Raw genomic sequence first — 22,891 nt, forward strand, 5'->3', positions numbered from 1 at the left:
AATCCAGGTTGTCTTCTTCACTTAAAGGAGAAGTCTGCAATATATTTATTTAACTAAATCATAAAACGACCCTGTATGTCAACAGAAATTAGGGAAATGTGCTAAGTTGAAAGACTGGCGTCTCCACCAGTATGTTCTCCTTTGAAATGTCCATTACAGTGCAGAACATCTGTTATTCTTTGCTCATTTCAGGTTATAATGGTTATATTTGGCAATATGTTAATGAAGTCTGGCAGACAATAAGACAGGGCTTGACTGAACTCCAACTTCAGAGTGTGAATTTTCAGACCAGTGGGCTTCTGTTTTGAGAATAACAAGCTAAGCTTTACATCGACTGACAATTTATAGTTATAAACAGCTGATCAGCTTTCAGTGCAGGACACATCGTTGTCATTGTCCAGTGATGTTGCATTTGCCTTTCATTTGTTTAGGTTCAGTAAGGTGCAGGGGGTGAGGGGGAACAACCTAAATGGTGTGATGGTATGTTAAATAGGGATTTAAACTATTTAATAAACCGTCTATGTCTCCAACTCACTACTTGGACTGCTGTAATCATTTTTGAATGCAAAGGTCCTACATATTTCACCTTCAAGTGATCTCCACAGCCCTAAAATACGAAGCAGGAGTTTTATAACTACAAAAAATCTGAAAACTGTATGATACAGATTCATAGTTATCTCCTTCTTTTTCCATGACTTCTGTCTCAGACATACAATGCTAATGCAATTGACTGAACTCAAATCCATCAAGCAAAATCTTAGGCAACCAGCAGTGCTTGAAGTAAGTCAGCTGAAATTACAGCACCCAGACAAAGGAAATGGTAAATATGTCTCCTCATCTTGAAGAGTGTTGGATAAAGAAGTCAGTGTTATTGTTATCCTTCACATTAATGCAGATTTTCATCAGTTCAGTTCATCAGACACTGTATCAGATGCTGCACTTCTCTAATGGAAATGCATTTGAGCTGTTCAGAATCAAATGTCAGATCCTGTATTAAATAATGTGGTAGAGTAAAAGTGAAGCTAATAATATCACAGTGTTTTATTGTACTGTCTCTTTGTTTGGTATTTTGTATAGCTGTTTTATATTTCATTAATGCTCCAAAAACCTTTAAAAGCCTACTCTTCACAGTCTATCCCACTGTTTTGAAAATGGCCTGTAAAAATGTTGCGTTCTCGAACAGATTGTGAATAACAAACTGTCCCCACTTCCCTCGATGCCCAGTGGCTCATTTTCAATGGAAATGACGAAGGCTGGTGATTAACATAGGAGCCATATTGCATCCTTAATGATTCCTGAGTTTGTGTCTACTCGAATTGGCCAATGCTAGAACAGATGGCCCCACGGGTGGAATCCAGACACGCTCACTGTGCCTGTGACAACTTTGAAAAGTAAGCGTGCGCGTGAGTCAGTTTATGTATGAACATTTGTGTGTATGTGAATGTGTGTGATTCTTTTCCAACATTTGCTCCTGCAGGCCATTGCTCTGAATAAGAAAGTGCTCTTAGTCAGCCAGCGTGGTTGCATAAGTAAATCTAGTGTCTTTGCATGTTTTAAGAATTGTATGGCTGTACGTCTCACCACTCTTAAAACATGTCTGTGGAGTTTACCTTGGGTCTTGGGAGGATGTGCACACATCCTGTCAGTAGATTTTTTCCCCGGCTACATCAAATGCAAGTGAACAGGCTCAGGGGTCTCTTGTCTATATCACTTCCTCTACTTGTTTGCTCGCAGTCTGCTAGCCGCTCTCCTGTGTTTGACAGAACTGTGACTGGCAGAAACAGTTACAGGTGTTGTGCAATGTGTCATTCTAGCCTCTAGCTCGTACCCCCCCAAGACGAGACTTGTTGACACGAGAGATGCCAAACAAGCTAAAAATTTTGACATCTGAAGACAGCATCTGTTCCCCACACCTATTTTTTGACTTTCTGACAAGCGCTCACATGCATATACTGGCATGTACACATACCCATACAGTTTCAGCTGGGGGATGTGTGTGAGTGTTGAGTTTGCTGCATTAATTACACTGCATACGTTTGCTACATCCTATAAATAAATAAAATAAACTTGCAAAATGTCAAGAAAGGAAATATTCTCACATTTCCTTATTAAATGGAAAAATTGAGCTGTATTTTTTGTAAATTCAAGTTTCTTTCTTATACCAAACTAAAGGCATTTTTATATCAGGGATGAAACAAAAAAAAACATGCAGAAAATTAATTGCCGATTTCCAGCATGAATATTCTCATTTATATATCCAACCAGTGAATAAATCTACTTTATTTTCTATCTTTTGAATCATAAAAAGTCAACATAGCTGTGTACATCCAATATAGAGAAGAAGAGGAGGATTTGTTGAGTTTCATTGCTCGGTTCAGGGGCTGAAACAGTGAAATCCCATCGCTGGTGTGGAAACTTGCCTTGACTGCATACAGGTTTGAAAAATATTACTAACCGGTGAATTAACTGCATGAAAAGAATCTGCATCTGGTGTGAAAAGGCCTTAAGACTGTAGCTTAACTGCTTTGTAACTCATCGTAAAACACAACAGTAGCAAAATAAAACTCAAAATCGTCTTGGTTGGTCTCAGTGTTCCAACAATTGCCAATTCTGGTTTAGTCAGAATAAATTCTTAGTTCAGAGAGATAGATGTGAAAACATTCTGGCTGTACAGGCGGTGTTCCTCCCACTTGTTCTTTAGCTTAGTGGGTGTGCGTACTGCTCTGCTGGTCAGGGGCTCTCGCTCATTCGTTCTTAATGGCAGACCATTAAACTAGTTAAATAAAATGACAAAACAAAAAAAAAACCTGCCCAACCATAGAATATTTTAAATAAAATAACTGTCTTGATGTCCATTTTGTGGTTGAGACAGCTCCAGTAACTTTACAAAAGATAATTCTATAACAAGACAAAGAAGACAAAATGACACAGTGGTGGAATGGAGGAATGGAGACCCGTCAGAGGATGAGAGAAAGATTACATTATATTTCATGAAACAGAACTTATTAACTTATTAACATTCACAGAGCAGCTACTTTCTCGTTACCCAAAAAGTCAGGAAAGTTGCTCAAATGTGAGAAATGAAATCTTCTTTGACCTTTTTTTACTGCTACTGTACTACAACTTTGCAGTACTGTTGTAATATTTTGTAACCCAGATGTGATCAGAATGGCAATGTGTACGTAAATTCTTACATCGTTATTTTATTTGAATACTGTTTAAAGACTCTTATCAAGGTTCTCTCCTTGACTTTTCCTTTTATCATTTACTTTTCTGTCTCTTATCTATCCTCAGTCCCTGTCTTCAGTCCCATGTTCCACCCACCTTTCCTTAGATCCAGTCCCCGCAGTCCTTGCCAACCTTCGAGGCATCTCCCCTGTAAATCCTCTGTCTTTTTTATGTTCGACTTCACCGACAATAAGAGACTCTGGGACTGTGAACCAGCATAAAACTGCTCTTATTTTGTGGTGATGTCAAAGAAAGTGTGATCTAACAAAGGAAAAAAAGGAAAATAAAGAGAACTGCCTGAGGTGTAGAGTTGCCTGGCAACAACTTCCCACCTTTGTGTGAGTTGGCCTTCATCAGATTGGAGCGAGGACATTTAGAAACACTCCGGCTTAAAAGTTTACACACATTGGTGAAAGGCAGGAACAAGAAAAAAGAGGGTGGAGAAAAGTAACTGATGAAGAAGAAAGTGTTACCACATGGGGTGGCCAAATTTGACAGTTGATTTTGGGTATACAGCATAGGCAATGACCTTCATTTCAACAACTTTTTGTCAGTTTTTTCTTTCTTCTGACGGAATATCTTTTTATTGTGCTCTTTTTAAAGTGTCACATATGAGTGTAAGAGACATCCCACTTCTTTTGTTGGACAGCCTGATGTAGCGTCTTGCTTCCATACAGGGTGTCCTGTTAATGCCCGTGGTCCTCTGCTTAAAGCTAGAGGAGAGGATAGACTTGCAGCTGAGGGTCAATATCCACTTGGGTCACAAGCCAAACTCTAGACATAATGGAGCTTAAACCTCCTGTGGCCTGGACTGGATCTGTGGAAAGGCCTCTTTAAATCTCCTCTGTAGCTGTAGAGACTCATGCAATATATAATATATGTTGTTCTTTCCTTCGTTCCTCTGAGCAGGGCCAGGGGTCAAGATTGTACTTGGACGTTGAGGACTGTATTGATGGCATGATGGGTCTTCACTTTTCCGCAGGTCACTCTGCTGTGGAGTTCCACAAGGAGCTAGTCGAGGCACAGGTTATGCATCTTAGTCTGGGGCCCACCCTCAGTGTCCACCCTCACATACTTTGAGATGCATTCCCGATAAGTCTGCTGGGGCTTAGGGCCGTCCCTCTGTCAAATCATCAAGTCCTCGAGGGCTCTCTCGCAGACTTTTGTGTTTTTTGTGCTTTGTTATTCTCCATTAGCCTGAATTTCTGCAGACTTTGCCGGAGGGAATGACCCGCAGTTCATAGTGTTGTGACGTTAAACACAGGGATACAGGGGAATGCCACAACTATTAAAAAATGGTTTGTAGATAACAGCGCTCTAGAATATCTGATCAATTTATTCATTCAATGTGCAAAGTTTATTTTTAATTCACAAACAGAAATTTTCTAAATCACTGCCTCAGATCTCAGAGCTTTTGTCTTACAACTAAATTCTGTTTTTTAATTGAACCTTACTGAATATGTGTTATTTGTGTCCCAATAAGCATTGGGTCAAGTGAAGAATCATTGCAGGGTCCATTTGGTGCAAGGTGTCCTCTGAGGACTTCTGGACATGCCTCCTCTCCTGACTTTGACTCCTCTTTCCCTCTCGAAATCTGAAGAAATATCAGCAAAGCCAGAGAAATCCTCATCCCCCATGGCCTGGGGGTTTAATGGAGGACTTAGGATTTATAATGGATCCCTGCTCTAAGAGTGAGAGAGGTTCTGTCCTCATTTCCCCCATGTTTGCGTTTCCCTTTTTTCTGGGGTAATTGTATTTCATCTTCAAATGTGGCCCAGAAAAATCATTGTTGACTTTACTGTGAGGTCCCTATTTCTTTGTTTCTATCCATCGTTTTGTCAATTTTCATTGCTGTTAGTCGGGATATGAGCTTCTTCCTGGTGTCGTGCATTTCAACAGTAATCATACCGGTACTGGCTTGATGCTTTATGTACCTTGTAGGTCACTATAAACCGTCAAAGTACCACAAATTACTATTTCTCGATGACACAAGACACCCCATGAGGTGGATGTTTTCCAAAAGAGGAAAAGCTAAGCGGGGAATTATGGGGAATGTTTGCCTGTTTGCTGTTTGCTATTTTTACATAATTTATATATCCTTAAAGAGTAACACTGCATTCTGTTGGCAAGAGGTGATCTTAATATTTGGCAGGCTAAAAGTACTCAAGCATTTTTTTTTGCTGTAACTTTTCACTACATTAACGTGATCCAAAGATACCAATGATTGCTGGCATGAAATATCTGATTAATTCCTCCTGTAATTATGACCCTTGTATCAGGCTCGTTCCACCAACACCCACACAAGCAGCTACAAAAATGAACAAGAAATTATTAATGAATTGGTAGAAAATGTTGGTGAAAATATTTTGTAGAGGACATGGTTGTTGTGAAAAACAACTGGATGTGATTTTCACATACACTTTTATGCCTCAACTTACTACTGAGTTAAATCTTGAACGCTGAAATCAGATGTGATCTTCTATCATAATTATCCTGTTTATCATGAGAAAACAAAAGTTGCATTCTCATGACAAATTATCTTGTTATTTGTTGAGAAGTGTGCCTTTTGTTTTCTCAAGAGAACAGTATAAATTAACCTGCTATCACAAGATAATTTGTGTGTATTATCTTGAGATAACGAATAATGAACTCGTGATCTTGATAACAACGTTTAAAAAATAATTGCAAGCACAGCCGCTCTCAGCTGGATACCAAGATTAGACTAGACTCCTGGCTGATCGTTCTCATAAATATGTTATAGACAGATGCTTGCATCAAGAAGTATTTTGTGATATATTATTAATCAGAGCACTGTCCCCAATTAGTCACTTTTATCACTATAAGTTAAAAAAATAATGAATTGCAATATCTTTCTTTAGATTGAGGCCGCATTTATGTAGAATGTCAGCAATTGTGCTGTTGGCGACATGCATTTGTTCCTGTCATAAAGTCACTATCTGGTGCCTTCCTGCAGTGTCAGCCAACAAGAATTGTAGGCCATCCATCCAGTTTCAAGTCACGTATCCAGGGTCGGGGTCATGGCGGCAACAGATCAAGCTGAACAGCCTAGATGGACTTTTCTACGGTGATGTCCCCCAGCTCCCTCTGGCATTCAAAGGGCAGCAGGGATGTGTAATCCCTCCGGCTCTGCTCCAGGGTGTCTTCTAGTTCAGTCTGAAATGGAAGCACCTGGGGGGCCACCAGCTTGAATCAACTCAAGCTGTTCCTTTCAGTAGTGAAAAGCGGTGGTTTGAAAAAATTCCTTTCCAGTTGTGGGACATCTCCCTCAGTGAAAAAAGTGAGGTCACCTCCCCTGTGGAGAAACATCATGTCTACCACTTGCATCTAAGCTAAGCTAAAATATTGGCCATCAAATCTATAGAAACTCAGTTTTCTCTGTCATCACAGCTCAGTACAATGCCAGTGTTACTGTGCCCTCTGTACATAGTGTCAGTATCAGTGTTTTCTGCCTTTCCGCAGGCACCACACCCAACATCTGGCCACTGGAGTACAGCTGGTGAGCTCATAAGTGGATTACACAGCTGGATGTTGACATCAGCTGCCAACAAGTAGCACACTGCAGCCAGTATTCACCTGTTGGCTGAGCTGAGTGATAGCAACTTTAGTCATGGCATAAAATTCAAATTGAATTATGAGTTAAAGTCCAACACATCAGGAATTTCTGAAAGCTACAAAATCTCCAACTACCAACAGCTGGCAAAATAGCTGACATCATCAGCAGTTATATCAGCTTACTGTATTATCCAGTATTAGCGCTTAATACAATTGATTCATGTGTACAAAGTATGTATCCTGTCTCAGCTGTTAACAAACAGTTACAGATAAGAAACACAACAAAATTTGCTCATGTTGGTATGTAATTCAGGTGCTATTGTTCCAAAGGCCCATCTTTCCAAAACCCCAACAGTTATAAAAATATCCCATTGGACTGAAAGCCCATTTGTCTTACAGCCCATTGTCCTGAAAACAAACTGCTCATTACTCCCTTAATACACACTCTCCCTGCTAACCTTAACCCATCTAATGATTTTGTTGTCAGAGATCCACACCAACCATCAAAAAACTCTCATGATTATATTCAGACATTGTAAGTTCGTCTGTAACAGTAAAATCCCTCAAAATGTCATTTAGTGTAAGGCCAGAAAGATAACCCGATTAAGGGCAAAAGCCCCACTGATTCAGCACCATGGACAGGGCCAGCAGTCACTGAACCGCAAGGAGCAATGGGCATTTTTAGAGGGGAGGGGGGATAATGGGCTGTTGGACAAATGGGCTTTAGGTTTAATGGGACATATTTTTGGACTATTGGGACTGTAGAATAATTGGTCCAGTGGGCGAACCCCATACTTAAATGGTGTGACCACACGGCTCTTAGTGGGGGTAACCATTTTTTGACTAATGCATAAACAGTCCCGAGTCAGAATAACTGTAAGGTTACCTGTCCTTCCCATACTGCAGACATGGCACAAAAGCAGGATAAACCCACCAACAGTGGTACAAAATAAATCAAATATTTTTTTGTTTTTAAACATTATTTGTGGAGTTCAGGGTTTCTGTGAGCATGTATACTTTCTGTTAATACTGCCCTGTTTCACGAACAGACCCACACGTTTTCACAAGGTGTCCAGTACAAGCACCGATTCCACAGTTTCCATGTTTTAGTTGGCAGATCCATGGGGGGTGATTAGGGGTGGTTGGATGCCTTGTTCAAGGGCACCTTAGTGGTGCTTGATGAAGGGGGCGAATTGTGTCATTCATGCACTCTGAAGTCACATTTTCCCAGCAGTGGAGAAAATCAAAGCAGAGCGTTTCTGGTCCTTTGGCTTTCAAGCTGCCCCTGCTGATTTACAGTTCTAATGTTATTTAAAGTCAGCATCTCCAGCTGTGACACTACCCTGATTGAGTTTAGATCATGTTTAGATTACAGTCCTGCGCTGCATGATGGTAGTGTAGGACTGGGGCCTTTTTCACAAAACATCTAAAGGCTAAGGAGAACCTCTTAAAAATAAGGAGCATGTCAGTCCTAATTTAAGACTCCTTAGTTGCTGAACCGAGAGAAATTCGCCATTTTAGTGCTGAACCTAGCTCCTTAGTCTAAGAATCTGTTTGAGGCAGAGGACTTGCTGCGGGTAATGCACTGTGTCAATTTGGTAAATTGTAATTGTAATAATAATTTAATTGCTTATTTTGATGGTGGTGAATTAATAAGGAAGTCGAGCAACAAATTGAAACAATCCAGTAACAGTGGATTTGATTGTTTACACAGCTCTGCAGTACTTGGCTGCTGGAAAAATTCTGTTTGCAGCGCTGATGAACTTGAAGTATCTCAGCCTGTCAGTTATTCATCAAACCGAAAATGTGATTTTCAGATCTCCATTTGTTGGACAGTTTAAGTGTACGGTAACACCAACTGAATCAAATAAACAAACATTGTTTCATGGCCATCGCTGAATTGGAATTTCCTCATCAAATCTACATATATCTCATGAAATTCTTGTTAAATTGTGCCTCCCATTCTTGTGTATTGATTAATATTTTATTTCACATTTGCTGACATAGACACAGTCACCTGTCAGCCAATCACTGATTAATTCATTAAAATTAACATGATGTCATCCATAGCAACGGGATCATTTTGTTCCTAAAACCTAACCACTTAAGCAGTGACTGAAAACTGAAAATAGTTTTTGAAAACCTGAAAATAAGTTAGCTAAGTCTGAAAAAAGTGACGTCGTGCTACTGTGCTGAATCAAGTGCACCTGTGCAATTCTTTGGCAAATCTCAGGTTCCCCTCTAGACACAACAGTTAGCCCCGCCCCTTCTCTTAGCTTAGGGTTTCTGTTTGTTTGTGTTTTTTTTAAGATTGAAAATGAAACTCTTAGCTTGAGCTTTGAGCACAATTCACACAGACCCCCAGCTGTAAGATAAGATCCTTTGTGAAGACGGCACCTGATCAGTCACAGGTGTTGAGATGAGATGGATTTAATTAGTGTGAGGATAGAATGAAGTGGAAGTTAGTCGGGGAAAAAAAGCACTGATTAAAATAACAAATAGCCCTACTTACTGTAAGTATTTGAAGGGATGAGTATTCTGTCTATTTTGATTTTTTTTTCGTTTCCTATCGTGAGAGTAGATTAGGCGAGCTCCCCGGGCAATTGTGTGACATCAACAATATGGCAAAACAACTTTTGTTAGGCTTTTGGACAAAAAAGTTGAAAAGTTTATGGATGGCCTGGAGAATTTGGCACGTCTCCGCATAGATTACATAAAACTGGATCGCAGATGTCAGTTTCCAAGGCAACTGTATTTTTTCTTTGCTCTCATTCTCATCTGTCAGTTCTCTCAGTACATCAGTACACTTGGCAGTTTTTGTCAATCGAGGACTCTGTGTGTTTGTAAGCTTTAGTAATGGTCGGTTAAGTGTCAAATGGAAAACGTGTTTCTCAAGACTGCGATTGCACAAGAAGTCATAAGAAAGTGAAAAAGTGGAAATGAGTTCTTGTTGTGTGGTAACCAAGAAATGATCCACAGAAAAGGACGGAGAGAGAGGAGGAGGAGAAAATGTTTAATTGCCCTCCTATATTTACATATACTTCTCAGTATGTGTGTGTGTAGGCATGCATGCATGCATCTTCCACTGTGTTCTCACTTTTACACTGACCCTAGACAGTCTGAGTTGTTAGCAGACTGCTGAAAAAATTTAATTATCTGCTAAACAATGGAGCTTAATAACTTGTCCACCAAATATATTGCTCTGAATTAAAGAGTGAGGTATTAAAAATGAGACTGAAAGAAAAACATTGTGGTCAGCAACCGTGTGTGAGCACTGAAAGCTGGTCAGTAGTTGTTGCTGCTATACTTTATCCATGGAGGTGCAATTCCAAATACACAAATGAAGCTTAGAACGTTGCTATTAGGTTCCCTGAAAAACCCATGCACAGTTTCCAGGTCTTTTTCTCATTTCAGCTTATTTAAAGGTGCAGGAGGCCATTCTGGAAAAATATTTATTGTTGATTCCCATTCCTAGGTTGTCAAATTATTGACTTTGGATTTTGGGAATGAAACTCAACAATCAATTATCTTACCGACCTTTGACTAGTGAAAGTCTCCCGTCACCAGTCACAGACCTTTTGTATTACATTGCACTTAAAGGTCATTTAACTAAATGTCATAGTTCCACCAATATATACTGCATACCCCACCTTTTATATAACTGTGTGTACTCTGTGAGTGCATTTTATATTTGAGGCTTTTAACTGACACATTTCTATCCTAACAACTACACTGCAACAGCACAGCACTCCAAAATGGTCCCACGTCGCAGTGGGAGAGAGGTTCAAAGTCAGATGTTCTCATGGTCTTGCCACCAAAGTTAGCCTGGGACAAAATTCTGACGGTGTCAGATATTTAAGATAACCATCTCACGTCTACTAAGAAAACATTAGGAATGGAACGTGTGTTAGTGGGCAAAGATAGATCATATTAGTAGATGGTACAGCTAACAACTAAAAACAACCTGCATTATGTTCAGTCAAAAAAAAAACATATATGTTGTCATATAGACATGACCAACATTTTAGCCCATATTAAGAGATGCAAGGACTGTCTCTTCAACAATCTATTCTGCAGCCAGTGAAAGATGATATTCTGTAGTAATTATAGAAGGGTACTATGCAGAAGGAGAGAGACATTGGAGATGCTTAAAATGTGCAGGCAGATGCACAGAAAACATAAATATCAACATGGTTGCATAGTGAATATTCTGATACACATTTGTAGTTAATTCCATAACACTTTGTATACAATTTACTTAAATTCCATATTCAAGTTTCCAATGCAGTGAAGTTAATTTTCTCTCTACACCCACACATTTTCACACCACTAAGAGTGTTGTCTAGTTGCAAGCATTGAATACAGTCTCCTTACACTTTCAAATGGAAGTGAAAAATGTGAATGGTTGAGGGAATTTTATATCAGAGCAACCAAACCCGTGTGATTGGTTATTTTCACGGTCTATCGGGTATAGTAAAGCATAAGCACAGGTGTGTGGAGTCCCTTCCTTCACCTAGCTGCTTTGTAAACAGTGATATATGGTAAAAGATGCCACTAGATGTTACTATCAATCTCAGACCACTTGGCAAGCGAATATGAAAGATTACTCTCCTGGGAAATTAGCTTCTCTCGCCCCTCATAATTGTCAGGCACAGCGTAAAACGATTCCTATAATGTAAGCACATGTCACCTCTGCTGTCTTGTCTACAAATGTCTTCATTGCAGTTATTCCAGAGAAATACAAATGTTTGAATCTAATGAATCTTTGTTTATTAGACTAGAAAAAGTGCTTTGAGGTCCCATCCCATGGCTGATGAATCACATATTTGCCTCCCACTTCTTTGCTGGAAGACGATGGTTATGTTATGTTCTCGTTAACATTTTCATACTTGTTAGCTCAAGGCATTATCATTAGTCAGTGGTTAGCAGTGCTGGGGATGAGCTGACCTTGGATGTGTGCGGTCATCTCTCACATTTCAGTGTTTGTAAAGCAAGGTAGTAAAAGGAGAGAAATAATTTCTCTCACTTTCTTTGCGAAATTCAAACAGTGAATGTGGGAAGTCATGGTCAGAAGTTGCTGGCTTTGTGAGAGATTTGTGTGAAATCCTTGGTTAAGACCTTGAATTTCTTTCTTTAATCCACTTCCCATGTTTCCATAGCTCGTGCAGCTACAGCACTACTGGTCACACATTCCAAAATCTCTCAGGTTTTTACCATTGTCAACCATAAAAAATATGAATAGTGAGAGTTAAGATATTCAGGATAGATAAAAACTGTTATATAACGTGTAGCCTTTGTGGACTACTGAAAAGTAAGTAAGGAATAATTTACATTGAGTGGGTCATTATTGCAAAATAACCCCCAACAGAGTGGTGGAGGACCCCAATAAAAAGTAGAGGGGTTTTGAATCACCCTGAAGGGATTTATTTCACAGTAATATCCAAGTCATTGTACATTATGCAGCTTATTAAACAGCTACAGACTTAAATAAATGAAAAAAAAAAAAATCTAAAATAATAATCCAAAATTAAAAAATGGTTTTCTTTGTTTAAAAAAAATGAATTTGTTGTTGCTCCAGACTGTGATCAAAACTGTGTCCATAGCAACAGTCTGCTATTCAGAATTAATACACCTTAAAGTACCGTAACTGACCAGTTAGAGTGGAGAACTGAAGAAAGCCATTTAATAAAAGCACCTATTTTTTAAAATTGTTCTTAATGTCTAAGAAAAATTATGCTTTTATGAAACAGTTACTTCTTGAACAGCAGCTAAACAATGTAGTTGCTAAGCAACGTACTTGTGGAAATATTGTTGATTAGTGCAGTTATTTCTGAATTAACTATTGTCTGTAGTCTTATTTTTAAGTGTTTTTCTCAGGTTCTTGATGTGAACTGAGGACTCCAATTATCTTTTATATGTCTTCTTGTGCTGCATGATGTCATGTTACAGTAGTCCACCCTAAAGTCCAGCCGGTGCGCTCTTCGCCCCCCTCCCCCTTCCCATCTCATTCTGTGCTGCAGTTATAATCACCCATAGCTAATTAAGGAGCTTATGATATTTCCGTTGAATTCCCTGCACTGTGACTTGCGCAGCTGTAGCCAAACACTATTGATTGTGGCTGCTGGTGTTTGTATCTTATTTTTGCTGCACAACGGCCCCTGAGGCATTGAGGGCTATGATGTGTCATAAAGATGAAGGCTAGAGTTGACATTATGTGGATTTGGTCTGTGTGTGTGTATTAACACACTTAAGCTTGAGGGTTTAATTTCTCTTCGGGATGACTCACTACCCTTTTTTGACTTTTAAGTCACATGTTGTTTCATTTTAGATATGCACTCTTTAATTATTATTTTTCTGTTGATACTTCTCCACTGCACTAATTTTAAATTGATACAGTAAAAAGTAATGCTTTATTTTTCAATACAATAGAGCTATGAACAACTGTTTGGACTGATACTCATGTTAAATACTGTCCAGCATCAACCAAAGTTGGCACCAGTCTCCCAGAAGCAGGTGCGGCAGGGACGTGCCTTTGTTGTGCATGAGTGAAAACACTGACATTGCAAAGGACATGAAGCCACGAGAAACTGCGCTAAAATTCCTGAATTCGCCATTTCAAATAGTTTTCCATATTAAACTGAATGTCTTTGGGTTTTAGACAAAACAGGACATTTAAAAACATCGTTTTGGACTTTTAGAAACTGGGATGGTCATTTTCAAATATTGTCTGACATTTTATCGACAGCGCTTGATTAAACATGAGAAGTACATTTCTGACTCAGTTGGGCAAGTGAAAAAAAAACCAAAACATTAAAGTTAAATCCTGATCTTTGGGTTGTGGACAAAACAAGATATTTGAGGACGTCATTATGTCTTTGGGAAACACTGATTAAACATTTTTCATTATGTTCTGTCATTTTATGGACCAAACAACCTATCTATTAATCAAGCTTCCAAACACAATTCAACCCTTGAGTTGCAGCCCTAAAATAATATAATTTGAAAAAAATCCACAATGCTGTTACTCACTGGCTCTGGCATGAGTGCAGAAGCAAGAGGACATGTCTTTACTGGTTCCCATCAATTCTACTTAACATGCATTGGAAAAAAAGGGGCATCTCAAAGGAAAAAAAGAAGGGGGAGGAGTTAGTGAAGGACAGAAGGAGACAGAGCTAGGTGGAACTGTGATGCTCTTCACAGCATCATGCTAATGAGGAGGATTATTATGTCCCCCCCTCAGGCAGTGGAGGCAGACCGAGTGGGTGTGGGCGCAAGTGTTTCACTTTTGACGGCGTGGTTTGTGTGTAAGGCTGTTTGTGTGTATGTGTTGTGCATGCTAAAAGCAGAGAAGAGAAAGCTAACCTTTCAAAAGTGAAACTGACATCTTTACTCTGTGTCCACTTTATTAGGTACTCATCCCTATTTATGTACATAGCTCGCTCCTGCAGCCACTGACTCATGTAAACAAAGGAGGTGTGTGAAGTATGCAGACTGGGTTCAGAGGCATCAGTGTGTGTACAAAGGTCAGAGGCAAATGTGTTCATGGCTTATAGAAACATCATCATTTGTGCTCCCTATTTCCCTTCCTCCTCTCGCACACACCCTCTCTCCCACCCCTTCTCTTCATCCTCTCCTCCGCTCCCCCTCCTCCTCTTCCTCCTCCTCCTCCCTCGCTCAGCAGCAGCCAGTGGTATGCTCCACTCGTCTTCTCTCTCCTCTCCTCCCTCTCTCCACTTTCAGCCTCAGCAGTCTCCACACCGGAGCTAGACACTGGTGCAGCGTCCGTCCATACATGCACACGTGTGCGTTTCGTTGGGTGCCGGGCTCTTGAGAACGCTCAGCCATTTGAGTGTGTGTGTGTGTAAGTCTGCGCGAGGATGTGTGTGTGAGCATCTTTTGTATGGAGGAGCATGTGTGTAGAGTGAGAGACTGTGTGAGGATGCGTGGTGGGCAGGTGTTGTTGTGATCGGTGGAGTTTTCGGTGTACTATCGTCGTGCCGCCTGCCTCCCCCTCCCGCCCTCCCATTTGGTTATCTCGTGAGGGCAAAAAGCACCCTGCTGGGATGTCCACCTCGCCTGGTACAACAGACGGGAGCCAAAGGAACTCTTGTAAGTGACTTTTTTCTTCTTTCGTGATTGGGAGTGGTGGCGTGCGTCAGTGTGTCGAACGTGTGTGTGGCATATTTGAAACCAACCTTCCTTTTGTCCATCCAAACACAGGGTCTTTATTTTGAAGGGAGACCTGGCCAAGACAGAAGGAGGACATGTAGTTCAAGGGGATGTAACAAGAAGTACATCCTGTTATTAATATTAATGTGTTTTTTACTGGTAGTAGGAAGAAGCAGAAAGATGGTGAGTAGGAGTCAAGATACCATGAGTTGGATTGTGTAACACTAGAAGGATAATATGCAGAGTAGTAAAAGTAATGTGTGCTTATGTGCACACTCGTACATGTTTACATGATGGGAGCAGAGCTCGGGGAGGTGTGTAATGTGGGAGTGTGTGGGAACATGCATGAGCGTGTTTACATATTCCCTGGAGCGCCTCCAGCTGTCGATCTATTGGAAAGGTGTTGTGCATCGATTGACAAACGAGCCAGCTGCATCTTTTCAGGGAGAGGAAGAGATTAAGATGACTTGCCGATTTCATTCACTGTTGTCGAACTGATGAGTATTTCCTTTCGATCGTGGAGAGACGGAACAACCTGTTAACCATAACCAGGATTTAATCTTACGTCTTTATTTTAGTTTGTCACTTTCTATACTTTCTATTTGCTGCATGGATAAGTGAGAAAGAATGACCCTGACTTAAGATTATCCTAGTCGTTGCATGTTATGATATTTATTTGGTTATTTAAATATCAGCGATGATGGAAAACGACTAATAAGGAGACTTAAACATACAACATAGAAGTTCTACCACCAGGGGTCTCTCCTACATTAAAACAGTAAGAAAAGATGTAATTTGATGATGTTGTGAAGTGGAATGGGATCATTGGAGTTATCTGATGAAAATGTATCTGACATGACTCAGGCTGAAGTCATTTTCATGGATGAAATAAAATTAGTTTTATTAGCATTGTTTACTGTAGTCATGTTTGCCAACTTCCTCCCCCACTCTCTGACATATCCCGTGTTTTCCGTAAGTCATAGCAACCAGCAACGATTAGCAGAAAACGCACCATTATCCAAAAAATATCTGACACGTTTCCAATGTTGGAAATGTTGGAACAACCACCAGCATCTAGAGACCGAACATTTTGTTAATTTATTGCAACACAGTATAACCTCCTTGTTCAAGACACAGGAAAAAACAGATTCACAAAAACAAATACTCACTGACTTATCAACACGATGGATGGTGTATACTCTCTACAAATGAACTCTCTACAAATTGGCTTCTCAATCGTTTTACGGCTCCTCTCCCGGCCTGAGCTTGTCGTGTCTTCATTTTCCTGACCTGTAAATCGTCTCTGTCTGTCTCTGAGGCTGTGTGTCCAGCCACAGCACAGTTAACAGCAGTGTACCGTTGACTACAGTATTATTTTCATCACTGATCAATCTGTTGATCATTTTCTTGATTTAATTGATTAGTTGTTTCGCACATAAAATTTCAGAAAGCGGTGAAAAATGTTGAATGTCCAATTTAATGTCATCTAGGAATAAAGAAACCATAAAATATTCACATTTAAGAAGCTGAAATCAGATAATTTGTACATTTGTTCTTAAAAAATTACTCAAAATTAATCGATTCTCAAAATAGTTGGCGATTAACTTAATAGTTGACAACTAATTGATTAATCAACTAATCACTGTAGGGATTATGATAAAGGAATATGGCAATAATGTGTGTATCAGTTATCAGTGGGTGAAAGTGTGTGGGACTGCACTGGCGTTTTCATGTTTGACTTCATTCTGGCCTCAGGCAACACACACACACACACACACACACACAAATGATTGCTGTACTGTAAGTGGGTGATTGATAAAATGATGTGACTCATTTTTACTCATCTGAGAGCTCAGTGGGAATGTGCACTCAGAAAATCTCCCTCTTACACACACACACACACACACACACACACACACACACACACACACACACATTGACTGAGGCACAGATCACATCTGGGAAAATGGGTCTCCTTTTATTGCTTTCATTATTATTGCACCATCCCCCCTCCTCTCGCTTTCATTCCCAGACTCCCCCTTGTTATTTTCTCGATGTTATTTACTGCCCAACCTTGCATATAACTCGCCTGGAAACCTTTTGTGTGTCTGGGTGATGTGTTAATGATCAGACACTGACACACCCACCCACAGTAGACACCCTTTGTGTGTTTATGACTGTAGGCTTTCTTTCTTTTAAATAATTACATCATTGTGTGCTGAATTATTTGGCTGAGTAATGTGCCGGCTTATTGTTGTGTAACTCCCACTTCACTGTTGCATCTTTAGCTCGAGTTCTTGGCTGCTTTTGCTTTGTACTTGACCAGTTTGTTCCTTGTCAAGACACATCCATCATGTTACCTTCTTACAAAGCAGTGCCTCCGAATGGAAATATCAAGTGGCCTCAAGCTACGATTACTGATTTACTAACCATAATGTTACATAACCAAACGTAGCATCTGAGGAAACACGTCAGCATCGTCTCGGCTAAACAACAGCTGAAGAACAGAAAACAATGGTGATTAGAGTAGTAGATTGAACAAATCACATTTTTTTCATTTCATGAGTTGTGAATAGTCTTGTGGTGTAAATATAAAAGGAACATACTCAAACAATACCAGATTAGCTAGAATAATTTCTGATATAAAGTCATTAAGACATCAAATAAAAGGCTTACTGTGCTTATTTTGGTGATTAAAAATAGCAGCACATAAGATATTGTAATTACATAATGCTACACCAGTTGATACAAAAATAGAGCATAGTTACGGTCTATTTATGGGCTTGTGTTTAAAGCTCTTTATTGGTAAGGCAGTAATATTTTTAGATAAGACAATCAGTAGCGTTTTAAAATCTCTTTTCACAGTGTAATGCTGGTGCAGAGCTCTTGCCGCCTGTTAGTTTGTGTCCTCTGTAAAGGAGCAACAGCAGGCACCTGCCACTGAGATGGATGTGCTGTGTCATCACTTCTCCTGCCAAATGATGGCTTGCCTCACCTCTCCTCTCCTCTCCTCTCCCTGTCTACTCTCCCCTCCCCTTCATCCTCCCTCTGTCTCTACCTTTCTTTCTTTTCTTTCTTTTTTTTTTTTTTGCGCCGGTTGCTGTACACATCTGCTCTCTTCTCTGCTGGTGTCTCATCTGTTCCTTAATCTCCTCTCCTCTGTATCCAGTAGCACTCCTCCCCCCCTCTCCCTCTCTCATCCTTCTCTCCTCCTGTCTGGTTTATCTGGGTTCACATGAAACTTTAATTGCATGTAAATCAAAGCGCTGCAGATGTGATTAGTCTTTTGTGCTGCTTTAATGAGTGGGGTCTGGACTATTGAAATATGGTACAGTAGCTGGCTCCTGCACTGTCTTGGACGGCTCAAGCCACAGGCAAAATCAACTTTTAATACCGCCGGAAGAACATCCCTTTTTTTTTTCTTGAAGGAGTAGAGTTTTCAGGGATAAAGCGAAAAAAAATATTGCTGAGAGGATTTTCGAACACATTGAATGTCATTACTCTTGAAGGTTTATTGGTTCTGCATAAAAATCTGTATAAATGTTCAGCTCTATTCAGAAAATGGTATTTAATGGGTTTTAAAATCGGCCATTGCTACCATATTGGTACAACTTTACAATAACACTGCCCTTACAAGTGATTTAAGAAGGGTTTAAATACACTTTATAAATCATTAATATATATTGCAGTCAATGGCGAAAGACAAATAATGGTTTGATCTTGTTTGAATTGTGCCACATTTGAATTATGCCACAAATTGCACATATATTTGTAGGGATGTTAATGATTAATCATTAATGAATTAATCACTGTTCACAATTTAACAGATAAAATATGTATTAATCAGTAATTTGTCAATAGTCTGGAAATGACAGTAGTGTGACATATTTGACATTGTTTTGTCTAGCAGAGGCATTAGTTGAATAAGGAAACTTAAACTTAAATGAGAAAAAAAAATGAAAAATTGGTGGTAGTGGTGAGCATTTTCAAAATATGTTGTTTGTCATAAAACAGTTAAAGGATAAGACTGTGAAGATATTTATAAAGATTACACACCCAGTGATCACGTACCAGATAACATTACAAGCGACTGCAGTGTTAGTATTGGTGACGTATATTGTGCGAGACAGGAGATGTAAAACAAAACTAATCTAAACTACAACAAACCAACCACAAATTTGAAAGTTTTTGTCTTGTAAAATTATCTTATAAATTGAAAAGCACCATATGTGTAATTTGTGGCACAATTAACACGGGATCATGTCTCTCGCTACTGACTACCATTCATATTTTTCTGAAATGTGCAGAACACATGACCATTTATTAGTGATTCACAGCCATTTATAATTGGCAAAATGGAGCATTGTTGTAAAGAGTAAAATGGTACATGCTGCAAATGTCAAGGTAAATAAAACTGCTAAAATCTTAGTATATGAATCTGATGATATGTTAATATAATATGTAATTTGTTAATCGGATATTCCAAAAGAAATTTTTTGACTATTAAGATATGCTGTTGGTGGTTAAATCCTAGTAACCTAGTACCCAAGACAAAGGAAGACAAGTAAGTAATGAGATCTGAGGCTTAACAATATGGATAAATGTGGACGCACTATTTGGAAAGCAATAAGTCACTGTTATTAGGTTTATTAAGTGTTCACACCCTAATTATAAATCATTTATAATGGCAGACATATTGTAAAGTGATACCACAGTATCACCATACAGTATATTTGTGTTGAAAATGTTGATGATGATGTTGATGTTAGAAAATCTAATGATATGTCAAGAGGACTGTGTTTGGCTGACATTTTAAAATGGTAATTAGTGTTCGGTCGACTCATTCTGGGAAGAATTTGGCAAATAATGGAGTAACAGAAAAAGGTAGCAAGAGTGTCTCAGATGTGACATTTAGCAGGCGGCAGCACAGAAGGTGCTCAAGTGTTTTGTTTTTCAACCAAATATTTACTTGCGCTTAAAAGTTTAAACACTTATTTAGGTGACACAGTTGCTGCCAAGTGAAACAGTTTGAATGCGGTGTTGACTTTTTATCTAGTGTCTCCTGTGACTGAGAGTTTGTGGACATGTGTTACTCATGTTGTGGGGACATAAACCTGTTCCCACGCTGACATTGTGGGGACAGACCTTCCCTTTGACCAAACTCAAGTCCCCGTAACATAAATCATGAAATTCTGGGGTGAAGACTCCCCCAGAAATGAATGTAAGTCAATACAATGTCCTCTGAACTGATGGAGACGAGACCATATCTGTCTGTGCATGCTTCTGTGCTTCATCTGTGCATGCAAACATTTCTGCAGGCACCTCAAACTCACGTTACTAAGATGCAGTTAATTTGCTAATGAGTGTATTCAAACATTAATTGCAAAGCATGTAAACAGACGCTGTGTGCACAGGCAGACGTGTCTTAATTTGTCTGCTCGTTCTCAAAGAGGTCACGCTCCCTTTGAAGCCACCAAAGGAGGTTAAGGGAACGATGGCATCAATTGTCTTTAGAGATGGATTTTGGTCAAGAGATTAAAGAATCTACGGTGTCAGAAGAACAAAGAGAAGGGCAGAGCAGAGCGCAGCTTTATTTGCATAAGACATAATAATCACATTTTAACCTTGACTGACTCCACCTTTTCAGTTTTTGCTGCAAGTGACATGAAAAAATAATTTTATCTGTGGGCTGAAGGGTCAAACAGTTCTGTGTGAAAATCTAATGTTGGAATAGTGTGCTCCCACTGCTGCATACCTGATGCATGTGTGCAGTTGCATAAATGTCGAGTCATGCACATTGCCACAAATATGCAAACACAGTTGCAAACAACTTCCTCGCAGATTGTGATTCTAATAGTCCGTTGATCCATTCATTCTTTTGTTTTGTTTTTTTGTATGATGCACTTAATATGTTGAGATTAGAGTCGATATATCGACCTGATATGGGCCTTTCACAGATATATTGGTATTAGTGTAATCAAATAATGCTGAAAACGGTTTGGTTTGATTTACATTTAGCACGAAGAGGAACATTTATGAAGACAACAGGAACTCCGTGGCAGGAGTAAATGCTGAGAAGCTATGCTTCTTTTTTTTACAACCTGCCTCTAATTTATTTACAGTATTGAAATGTTCAGGAGTTGACTGACACTCCACAGTACTGATGTTCATTTAGATTTTCATTTAATCTTTATTTTTTATTTCTCAGTTTCTCCATTGGTTGTCGATTATTTGACATGTCTAAGAATATTTAACTTAGATATTTTTAATAAAGATATTTGATTCAGAAACAAACCGTCTGAGTACCTTTACATAGACATATCAGTGCTAAATTGGTGCACAATCTGCACAGCTCAGAAGTTCACTATATTTGCATCTTTAGTCTGTGAATTTTTTCCCCTCTAAAATTGGTATTGGTCTCAAAAGTCCCATATCAGTCATCCTCAAGCTAGGATTGCAGGAATGTCAACCATGGATCAGGACTTTACAGTCTTTTGAGATGGATGACACCTTATCTCTCACATTACTTCACCTACCTTGCTTACTGTCCTTTCCTAGCTTATTGCCACCTCTTTCCCTTCCACTCTGTGTTGCCAGCAGTGTCCACCTGGCTTAACAGGTGTTGCTGGCAAACCGTGAGCATGTTGTCTCCTCTCCCAACACTCATATTGTTTACTCAACTGTACCACTGCCTGGGTTTCCCAGCAATCTCTATGCTAAGATCATCCTTGTTCAATTAGATTAGCAGGAAGAATCTCACAGCAAAGATGCTTTTGGGATTCAGCATGTTACAAAGAGAGCCGCAGAAGGAGAAAGAAAGAGAGGAGACAAAGGGAGGAAGATGAGGGATAAAAGAAGAGGAGTGACAGAGGAGGAGGGAGATGGTTGAGGGAAGTAAAAGAGGGCACAATATGAGGAAATGAGATGAACAATGAGCAGGGAAAGAGGATGACAGAGCGAAGAAAAGAGCAGAGGAAGAAGAGAACAGCGCAGCAGAGGAGGGGTGGGCAGAGATAACAGGTGGAGGATGAAGGAGAGTGGGTGAAGAGACACAGAATGAGAGTGACTCAAGAATAATAGAAAGAGAATATTGGTAAAGAGGAGGAATTAAAAAGACTGAGCTGAACCAAAAAGCACATTACAGATAATGAAAAAGAATAATAAAAAGACGTAGGAGAGTTGAGACAGGCCTGCACACTATCTGGGAGTCTGCTAATTGGTGGTGGTGGTACAGAGGTTGCACAGAGATCACAGGCTGCAGCAATAGAGAATCTCTATCCTCTACTATCTGGTAGACAGGACACTTCATTCTTAAAAAAAAATAATGACAGTTGAAACCTTGTTGAACACAATAAATGCTGCAATTATTTCAGCCTGAGCATATTGGTTGAGCTTTTGGCTCTGTGCAGTCAGTGAGGTTTAAGTTCAGATTAATACAGTTAATATTGTGGTTTCAGTACCACAACAGTTGCAATGTGCAATATGTTTGTTAGCAAGTTTACTACATAATAGCAATTTTTACTTATTGCTCTAATAATACTGTCACCATATTTTAAAAAAAAGTATCAACCACTAGACGTGTTAACAGGGAGGTTCATCTATTGGTACACAACAAATTGATTATCTGTTTTAAAACCTCTGGTACTTTGCCTTGAAACAGTAAAAGTGTGTGATACCAAAGTTGAGTGTCTCATTAAAGGTAGGATTACTAGGATTCGTCTCAGTGGTTCGTAAATTCACCAGATATTTGATTGTTGAATCTTCATTCTCAGGATGACAAATACCAAGGTTTTGGGTTGGTAAATATTTCAAATTTAGATTAAAACTAATTTCCAATCCTTTTTAGATATTTATAGATACTCAGTAGCAAATAAACAGACACTAACTCATTCAGCATTAATTTTAACTCTAATAAATGTGA

At 39.3% G+C, this 22,891-nt stretch overlaps 1 protein-coding gene across 2 annotated transcripts in view; it reads left to right on the top strand.

The window, feature by feature from the left end:
* The first annotated feature begins 14,543 nt into the window (after positions 1–14,543).
* The window catches only part of dtnbp1b (dystrobrevin binding protein 1b), a 53,205-nt gene continuing 44,857 nt past the window's right edge, over positions 14,544–22,891 (top strand). For both annotated transcript variants that reach the window (XM_084738299.1, XM_084738300.1), the window contains exon 1: positions 14,544–14,910. In XM_084738299.1, the coding sequence (XP_084594425.1) occupies positions 14,865–14,910 (46 nt within the window). In that variant the 5' untranslated portion in view covers positions 14,544–14,864. The remainder of the gene's footprint in view (positions 14,911–22,891) is intronic.

Source organism: Lutjanus erythropterus, chromosome 16, assembly GCF_056507025.1.
Source record: "Lutjanus erythropterus isolate fLutEry1 chromosome 16, fLutEry1.hap2, whole genome shotgun sequence".
Lineage (NCBI taxonomy): Eukaryota > Metazoa > Chordata > Actinopteri > Lutjaniformes > Lutjanidae > Lutjanus > Lutjanus erythropterus.